The sequence below is a fragment of the Nerophis ophidion genome, linkage group LG13 (assembly GCF_033978795.1).
Source record: "Nerophis ophidion isolate RoL-2023_Sa linkage group LG13, RoL_Noph_v1.0, whole genome shotgun sequence".
Taxonomy (NCBI): Eukaryota; Metazoa; Chordata; class Actinopteri; order Syngnathiformes; family Syngnathidae; genus Nerophis; species Nerophis ophidion.
The window spans coordinates 13,025,999-13,035,918 of record NC_084623.1 but is presented as its reverse complement, the minus strand read 5'-3'; the positions used below and the strand labels follow the sequence as shown (position 1 = coordinate 13,035,918).

The 9,920-nt window shown below is 38.9% G+C and overlaps 1 protein-coding gene across 1 annotated transcript in view; it reads left to right on the top strand.

The window, feature by feature from the left end:
- Nucleotides 1-8,658, top strand: part of LOC133564248 (uncharacterized) — a 33,629-nt gene extending 24,971 nt beyond the window's left edge. The window contains exons 5-6 of the mRNA XM_061918432.1: nt 2,999-3,184; nt 3,263-8,658. Coding sequence (XP_061774416.1) covers nt 2,999-3,184; nt 3,263-3,391 — 315 coding nt within the window. The 3' untranslated portion in view covers nt 3,392-8,658. The remainder of the gene's footprint in view (nt 1-2,998; nt 3,185-3,262) is intronic.
- Nucleotides 8,659-9,920: the final 1,262 nt, after the last annotated feature.

Genomic DNA, 9,920 nt, shown 5'->3' with positions numbered 1-9,920 from the left:
AAATACTTTACAAAAAGACACTACATAATAATGGAATCTTCATCAATTGGAGCTTGTAGTTGGCTTATAAAAATGTAAAATAAAATGTGTCGATACTGAATTCGGCTCCACTTTTCAAAACACGCTTACTCAATGCTCATTTTCATGCTATCGATAAGATATTAGCGATTTCAACACCTGTAAATTTGGTAATGAAAACTACAACTAAGATGGTGTGCGCTAAGGACAATACTTACAGAAGAAACACTTTTTAGAGCGCAACAAACAACAAGACTGGCACTTCCAGCTTCATGCACTGCAAAAAGTCAGTGTTCAAAAACAAGAAAAAGAAATACAAAAATTTGTCGTATTTTATTTGAACTAAGCACAATTATCTGCCAGTAGTGTGACGCTTGGGTGGCATCGTGGTGATGTTTTGTTCTCTCGTGGGTGCAGCGGAGATGGAACACAGCGTGATGGTAGGATTGATAATTTATTTGTACACTAAAGAACACTATAATAGAAAAACTAAGAACAAAGGCACTTGCCCAAAGGCACTTAGACAAAACAAACAGAAAGCATGTAAACTAGGGACATAAACAGTCTCAAAAGTAGATTACCACAATGCGGGAAGAGCGACGTCATCTGTTGCGTGGAAGCAAATAAGAGTCCGAGAACGAATGGCAAACAAAGGCAGTCTTAAATAAGGAGATAATCACAAATCAGGTGCGCGTAAGAAACAGAAAGCAAGTGACACTAATTGGGCAATTATGACAACGGAACAAAACGGGAAGTGCCACCAGGAACTAAGGACATCAAATAACAGAATGTGATGTACGAACAGAACAAAAACAGAACATGGCATGATCCAAGTCGTGGATCATGACAAATAGAACAAGAACATTTGGCTTGTCAAGACTTTCCAAAACAAGTAAAATTAGCTAACCTCAATGAACCCAAAAATACCTTAAAATAAGTATATTCTCACTAATAACAAGTGCACTTTTCTTGATAGAAAAAAAGTGACCATTTCGCTTTATGTTGAAAAATATTCTTGAATTAAGTAAATGCTAGTGCCATTATCTTGACATCATTGTTTTATTTTCCATGCTTGAAGTAAGAAATTATTACTTTAAAAAGTAGTTTTATACTTGTGAGTGTTAATGACACAGCTTTGCAACAGTTGATATTCTAGTTTCAAGCATGTTTTACTCAATATAGGCCAAAGCCCTTAAAACAAGTAAAACACTCCAACATAAAATCTGCTTTGTAAAAAGAATCTTCCCATCAGACCAAAAATAAGCAAATATCACTCTTATTTGGAATATTTCATTTTATTTGAATTCAGTTTTTGCAGAGTGGCTACTTCCAAGCAATGGCAACACACTCTAGCTTTTGCACCACTGCCATCTAATGTCTTGGAATTGCTACTGCGTGCAAAGCCTAGAATACAATACTCGCAAATGAAACTCAGAAGTTTAAGAAAACAACATAACTATAATGCTCACATAAAATGTTTTCCCCCTCAAAACTCAACAGTGCACTTTAATACCCGAGTCTTTGATTGATTGATTGATTGATTAATTGATTGAAACTTTTATTACAGTACATATTCCATACAATAGAGCAGGGGTAGGGAACCTATGGCTCTAGAGCCAGATGTGGCTCTTTTGATGACTGCATCTGGCTCTCAGATAAATCCTAGCTGGCATTGCTTAACACGATAAGTCAGTGTTTTTCAACCTTTTTTGAGCCAAAACACTTTTTTTTCATTAAAAAAATTCTGAGGCGCACCACCAGCAGAAAACATTAAAAAAAATTGTTCTCGCAATAGCTCTTGTCTCTATGTAGGTGTACTGTCAAGCCGTAACTTATTTTGAGTTTTTTCGGTGTTTTCTTGTGTGAGTTGCGCTCCTATTTTGGTGGCTTTTCTTCTTTTGTTGGTATTTTCCTGTCGCAGTTTCATGTCCTCCTTGAATGCTATTCATCGCGCGTGCTTTGTTTTTACAATCAAGACTATTTAAGTTGTGCGGACGCACTTCTTCTTTGTGTGGACATTGTTGATTGTCATGCCATGTACGGATGTACTTTGTGGACGCCGTCTGCTCCGCACACTGTAAGTCTTTGCTGTCGTCCAGCATTCTGTTTTTGTTTACTTTGCAGCCAGTTCGGTTTTAGTTTTGTTTTGCTTCAATGCCTTTTCTTAGCGGCACTCGCCTTTTTGTTTATTTTTAGTTTAAGTGTTGGATACCTTTTTACCTACATGCAGCCTCCCGCATTTTGTAATCACGACATACCATGTTCCCGACATCTACAAAAGCAATTAGCCACCTACTGACATGGAAGAGTATTACACATTTACTCTGCCGAGCACTACACAGCACAGACACTCAATAACAGCACATTTTTGAATTATAGTTATGGGTTTGCAAAAAATATTATCAACCCAATTAGGTGAATTTACATAAACTCTCACAGCGATAAGTAATGAATAATTCCGCTGGTAATCACAGTGTTAAAAATAACGTTCAAAATATAAAACATTATCATGCATTTTAATCCATCCCTCCGTTTTCAAGAAATCGCATTAATGGTAAGAACTATTTTATTAATTAGCTTCAGAATGACAATGTTATTAAAAGAAGAAGATACCTATTATATTCTTAAAATGTTGGTCTTACTTAAAAATGCACACATTTATTTGTATTCAGTGTTAAAAATTATTATATGGCTCTCTCGGACATACATTTTATAATATTTGGCTTTCATGGCTCTCTCAGCCAAAAAGGTTCCCGACCCCCGCAATAGACCAATAAATGGTAACACCCGAATACATTTTTCAATTTGTTTAAGTCGGGGTTAATCAATTCATGATAAAGGCGCCTAATGTACGGAACATTTCTGGTTTTGCTTACCGACCTCGAAGCTATTTTAGTTGGTATGTGGTGTAATGATAAGTGTGACCAGTAGGGTTGCCAACCCCCTGAAATAACCGGTAAGTTTCTTTCTGTGGCAACAGTACGCGGACCCCGTGTCGGACATCCTGGATAGATGCGGCGCTTTCCGGAGCCGTCTCTTCAGGGAGGCCTGCGTCTTTCACAAAGGGAACTATGTCAAAGACCTGAGTCACTTAGGGAGAGACCTCAACAAAGTCATCATCATCGACAATTCCCCGGCCTCCTACGTCTTCCACCCGGACAACGCGGTACGCTCTCCCCGAATTCCTTCTCTGCCATAAAGTTTTTCTCAACGTTTGCTTCCACCGTGTTGCTGAATCCTACAGGTTCCGGTGGGCTCCTGGTTTGATGACACGTCAGATAGCGAGCTCCTTGACCTCATCCCCTTCTTCGAAAGACTAAGCAGCGCCGACGACATTTACGATCTTCTCAAGGAACAGAAAGCTCTCGGATGAAAGAGGAATCGTGTGCAAGTTTTAACGCCGTGTCATTTGAGTGACATGGAAAGTTGAACAAGAATTTGTTTGCCTGCAACTTGCACCGGAGCGTGCGTATCTCAAGTTCTCTTTTCCGAGAAACTGGGAATCGAGTACAGACACGAGCCGAGAAAGCCCGAGGCAAGATGGTTATGCACCGGAAATTCCGGACTATAAGCCGCTACTTTATTCCTACACTTTGCAGACCGCGGCTTACAAAAATGGCGCAGCTGATTTATGGACTTTTCTCCACTGAAAGGCCACAATTCAAATAGTTAAAAAAAAAATTAAACAAGCTTCATCGTTTCTACTGGTACGGATTCTTTATTCATATCTCCAAGCAATGTTTGTAAGTTTTACAATATAACTAAAACAATTCATATTCACTAAAACGTCCCATTTGTGATGTCTGTCTCTCTTCTAAGAAACTGGAAATTGAGTACGAACACGGACCGAGAAAGCCCGAGGCGAGATGGTTGCATACCGGAAATTTTGGATTATAAGCTACAACTTTATTCCTACGCTTTGTACACTGCCGCCTACAAAACGGCGTGGCCGATTTATGGATTGTTCTTGACCGAAAGACCACAATACAAATAGTTTAAAAAATGTAAACGATCAAAGACAGGAGTGTTATTTCATTTGAAACGAGTTTTCTATTGCAGATGCTAAACTACCTTTCTGGTTAGACTGAACTTTCAACCGGAAGTAGAAGTGCCATTCCTTCTTTTAGTCATCCACACTATAGCTTCATCGTTTCTATTGGTTCGTATTCTTCACTTAAAACTCCAAGAAATGTTTAAGTTTTCCAATATAACTAAAACAATTCATACTTACTAAACCATCACACGTGTGATGTCTGTCTCTTTTCGAAGAAACTGGGAATCGAGTACAAACACGGACCGAGAAAGCCCGAGGCGAGATGGTTGCGTACCGGAAATTTCGGACTATAAGCTGCTACTTTATTCCTACGCTTTGTACACCGCGGCTTACAAAACGGCGTGGCCGATTTATGGATTGTTCTTGACCGAAAGACCACAATGCAAATAGTTTAAAACATTTAAACGATCAAAGACAGGAGTGTTATTTCATTTGATCTATTGCAGATGCTAAACTACCTTTCTGGTTAGACTGAACTTTCAACCGGAAGTAGAAGTGCCATTCCCTCTTTTAGTCATCCACACTATAGCTTCATCGTTTCTACTGGTTCGGGTTCTTCACTTATAACTCCAAGCAATGCTTGTAAGTTTTAAAATATAACTAAAACAATTCATACTTACTGAACCATCACATATGTGAGGTCTGTCTCTTTTCGAAGAAACTGGGAATCGAGTATAAACACGGACCGAGAAAGCCCGAAACTGGATATTGAGTACAAACACGGACCGAGAAAGCCCGAGGCGAGATGGTTGCGTACCGGAAATTTCGGACTATAAGCTGCTACTTTATTCCTACGCTTTGTACACTGCCGCCTACAAAACGGCGTGGCCGATTTATGGATTGTTCTTGACCGAAAGACCACAATACAAATAGTTTAAAAAATGTAAACGATCAAAGACAGGAGTGTTATTTCATTTAAAACAAGTTTTCTATTGCAGATGCTAAACTACCTTTCTGGTTAAACTGAACTTTCAACCGGAAGTAGAAGTGCCATTCCTTCTTTTAGTCATCCACACTATAGCTTCATAGTTTCTACTGGTTCGGGTTCTTCACTTATAACTCCAAGCAATGCTTGTAAGTTTTACAATATAACTAAAACAATTCATACTTACTAAACCATCACACGTGTGATGTCTGTCTCTTTTCGAAGAAACTGGGAATCGAGTACAAACACGGACCGAGAAAGCCCGAGGCGAGATGGTTGCGTACCGGAAATTTCGGACTATAAGCTGCTACTTTATTCCTACGCTTTGTACACCGCGGCTTACAAAACGGCGTGGCCGATTTATGGATTGTTCTTGACCGAAAGACCACAATGCAAATAGTTTAAAACATTTAAACGATCAAAGACAGGAGTGTTATTTCATTTGATCTATTGCAGATGCTAAACTACCTTTCTGGTTAGACTGAACTTTCAACCGGAAGTAGAAGTGCCATTCCCTCTTTTAGTCATCCACACTATAGCTTCATCGTTTCTACTGGTTCGGGTTCTTCACTTATAACTCCAAGCAATGCTTGTAAGTTTTAAAATATAACTAAAACAATTCATACTTACTGAACCATCACATATGTGATTTCTGTCTCTTTTCGAAGGAACTGGGAATCGAGTACAAACACGGACCGAGAAAGCCCGAGGCAAGATGGTTACGTACCGGAAATTCCACACTATAAGCCGCAACTTTATTCCTACGCGTCACACACCGTGGCTTACAAAAATGGCACGGCTGATTTACGGATTTTTCTCCACTGAAAGGCCAAAATTCAAATAGTTTTAAAAAAATCAAAGAAGCTTCATAGTTTCTACTGGTACGGATTCTTGACTTATAACTCCAAGCAATGTTTGTGAGTTTTACAATATAACTAAAACAATTCATACTTACTTAACCGTCACATGTGTGATGTCTGTCTCTTTTCGAAGAAACTGGGAATCGAGTACAAACATGGACCGAGAAAGTCTGAGGCAATATGTTACATACACAGAATTCCGGACTATAAGCTGCTACTTTATTCCTACGCTTTGTACACTGCCGCCTACAAAACGGCGTGGCAGATTTATGGATTGTTCTGCACCGAAAGACCACAATACAAATAGTTTAAAAAATGTAAACGATCAAAGACAGGAGTGTTATTTCATTTAAAACGAGTTTTCTATTGCAGATGCTAAACTACCTTTCTGGTTAGACTGAACTTTCAACCGGAAGTAGAAGTGCCATTCCTTTTTTTAGTCATCCACACTATAGCTTCATCGTTTCTACTGGTTCGGGTTCTTCACTTATAACTCCAAGCAATGCTTGTAAGTTTTACAATATAACTAAAACAATTCACACTTACTGAACCTTCACATATGTGAGGTCTGTCTCTTTTCGAAGAAACTGGGAATCGAGTACAAACACGGACCGAGAAAGCCCGAGGCAAGATGGTTGCGTACCGGAAATTTCGGACTATAAGCTGCTACTTCATTCCTACGCTTTGTACACTGCCGCCTACAAAACGGCGTGGCCGATTTATGGATTGTTCTTGACCGAAAGACCACAATGCAAATAGTTTAAAACATTTAAACGATCAAAGACAGGAGTGTTATTTCATTTAAAACAAGTTTTCTATTGCAAATGCTAAACTACCTTTCTGGTTAGACTGAACTTTCAACCGGAAGTAGAAGTGCCATTCCTTCTTCTAGTCATCCACACTATAGCTTCATCGTTTCTACTGGTTCGGGTTCTTCACTTATAACTCCAAGCAATGCTTGTAAGTTTTACAATATAACTAAAACAATTCACACTTACTGAACCTTCACATATGTGAGGTCTGTCTCTTTTCGAAGAAACTGGGAATCGAGTACAAACACGGACCGAGAAAGACCGAGGCAAGATGTTACGTAGCGGAAATTCTCGACTATGAGCCGCTACTTTATTCCTACGCTGCCCTTCTGTTTAGACTGAACTTTCAACCGGAGGTAGAAGTGCCATTCCCTCTTCTAGTCATCTACACTATATTTTCTTGTAATCAGACCATATTTACGGTATATTAGATGGAAATTTTACCTGACTTGACGGGTCTGCCTGGTTAACTTGAGCGAGGATGAAAGATTTCTGGATGAGGAAAATGAGAGTGAAGGGTTAGAAAAAAAGAAAAAGACTAGAGGGCAGTGGGAGCAATTCAGATGTTATTAGACTATTTTACTAGGATAATTCTGGAAAAATCCATTATCTGCTTATTGTGTTACTAGTGTTTTAGTGAGATTATATGGTCGTACCTGTACAACCTGAAGGTAGGCCCCGTAACTTTCTTCAGGTGGTGGCGATGCCCATCTCTGCCCTTCGCAAGGGACCCTCTTCGAAACACGATCTTTCGATATGATCGCTGCATAATACACTGTATTTTGTGTGTGTGGTCCAGTCCAACCGTGTTCGCTTGACCGCTCTGTTCCATAGTAAAGCTTGACTGTCATCTTTCCGGAATGTAAACAATGAAACACCGCCTGTGTTTGTGTTGCTAAAGCCGGCCGCAATGCACCGCTTCCCACCTACAGCTTTCTTCTTTGATGTCTCCATTGTTCATTGAACAAATTGCAAAAGATTCAGCAACACAGATGTCTAGAATGATGTGGAATTTCGCGATGAAAACAGACAAGCTAATAGCTGGGAACATCATACCGAGACGTTTCAGCCGGATATTTCGGCGCGAAATGTACAATTGCAATTTAGTAAACTGAAAAGGCCGTATTGGCATGTGTTACAATGTTAATATTTCATCATTGATATATAAACTATCAGACTGCGTGGTTGGTAGTAGTGGGTTTCAGTAGGCCTCTTAACAAAACAAATAAAAAAAACAAAGAACTTAAACAATGAATGAGCTAAACAAGATAGTGAAAAAGCAATACGGTAGAAGGAGTCGAAAATAAAAAAAATAAATTACAAAATTAAAATAATAAAAATAAAAGTTTGACACATTAAAAAAAAAAAAAAAGAACGTCACTTTTTGCTACCAATCTGATACAAAAACCAGATTGAAAAAATGTATTGTCATTTTTTTGTAACTCATTTATGTTTGCTCGGGGTCAAGTGGGATACTGACAGGTATTGCAGATGGTAAAAATAAAAGTGAAAAATGTATGCGGCTCTTGACGGAGTTATTGCAATGCTTTATAGCAGTGGTCCCCAACCACCGGGCCGCAGAAGAATTTTTTATATAAAAAAAATAATAATAAAATGTTTTTCTTTTTTCTTTTATTAAATCAACATAAAAAACAAAATATACACTTACAATTCGTGCAAAAACCACAAAAACCTCCCTTTTTCATGACAAAAACGTCCCTTTTTTATGACAAAGAAGGACACCACCCGGGCCGCGGGAAAAATTATTAAGCGTTGACCGGTCCGCGGATACAAAAAGATTGGGGACCACTGCTTTATAGTGCAAAAACTTTAAAAAAATATGTATTTTTGGAGCAGTTTGCGGTGTGGCAGTAGTTTATTTTTGTGACAATGAAGTGTATGTAAGAACTCGTTTGTGCATGTGGCTTTTAATACAAGCTGTAAAATAACTCCCAGCTGTTTGAATAAAATCTTTGTAATTTGACATTCTTGATGCCTTGTTTTGTATTGGTTTTCTTTGTGACTTATTATATTCTTAATAGTGAAAATAGCGATATTAAGTGCATATTTCATTTAAAAGTTAAACTTTTTTTAAATTTTATTTTGTAGTTTTGAGGTTGTCCTTTGCTGTTAAATATCATTTGTTTTTTAGTATTTTGTTAATGGCTTCATTGAGAAACGTTTGCCATGTAGCACTCTGGTCTGATTTATTATCGGCCTTATTTGTGAATAATGCATTTTTGTGAACAATGACTACATTTTAAGTGAAGTATATACATGTGAGAATGTTATTACTTTTGTCATGATTAAAGTTTGTATCAATAAAACAAAAGTATCTTGGTCAGTGAATTCCTTTTTAAAATGATTATCATCATAATTGTATTCACAGCAATAATGTATAACATACAAACTATCATGACCTGGTAAAATTAAACTTAAAGTATGGACAATTGTCACACACACACCAGGTGTGGTGAAATTATTCCCTGAATTTGACCCATCCCCTTGTTCCACCCCCTGGGAGGTGAGGGGAGCAGTGAGCAGCGGCAGTGACCACGCCCGGGAATACTTTTTTAGTGATTTAACCCCCAATTCCAACTCCTTGATGCTGAGTGTCAATCAGGGAGATAATGGGTCCCATTTTTATATTTACTGCAGGACATTCCTTCTTTTTCTATGTTTAGTTGTTATTTCTTTCCTCCTTTTGGTTGCCACTTGTTGCTGAGTGAGCACACTTGTTGGTGTTCAGGACGCTCTAGTCAGAGAGCTTTATATACCAATCACAGCGTTCATTAGGCGCTGGATCGTTGCTTGCTACATGCAAAATGTTTTGTGTTGTTTACTTAGATTATGCCATTCGTAGAGGTTGCCCTCTAGTGGGTTCCTCGGACCAGCACACGCTGCCACGAGAGCCCAGATTTCCAGAAAAATGTTTTTCTGCTTCTGTCTCTCACTCCAACTTCAAACCCCATGTCTCATGCTGGCTGCTGCTAATAAAGGCGACAGGTGATTAGATAACAAGGCCCACCTGGGCCATCCACTCACCTGTCGCTGTCTTCGAGGCCGGTCCTGGCACACGCCGTTCCGCGGCAGGCTCGCAGGCCACACCCCCTCCACAGCCATGCTTAAGGACATGAATTGCTTTCGCTGTCATTGAAGTCAGTCTATTTGTTGCGATCCGTTACTCGGATCTTCACATTGTTTATTTTTCCATCTTTTTTTTGTTCTCCTTCTGACCCACTTACTTCCTG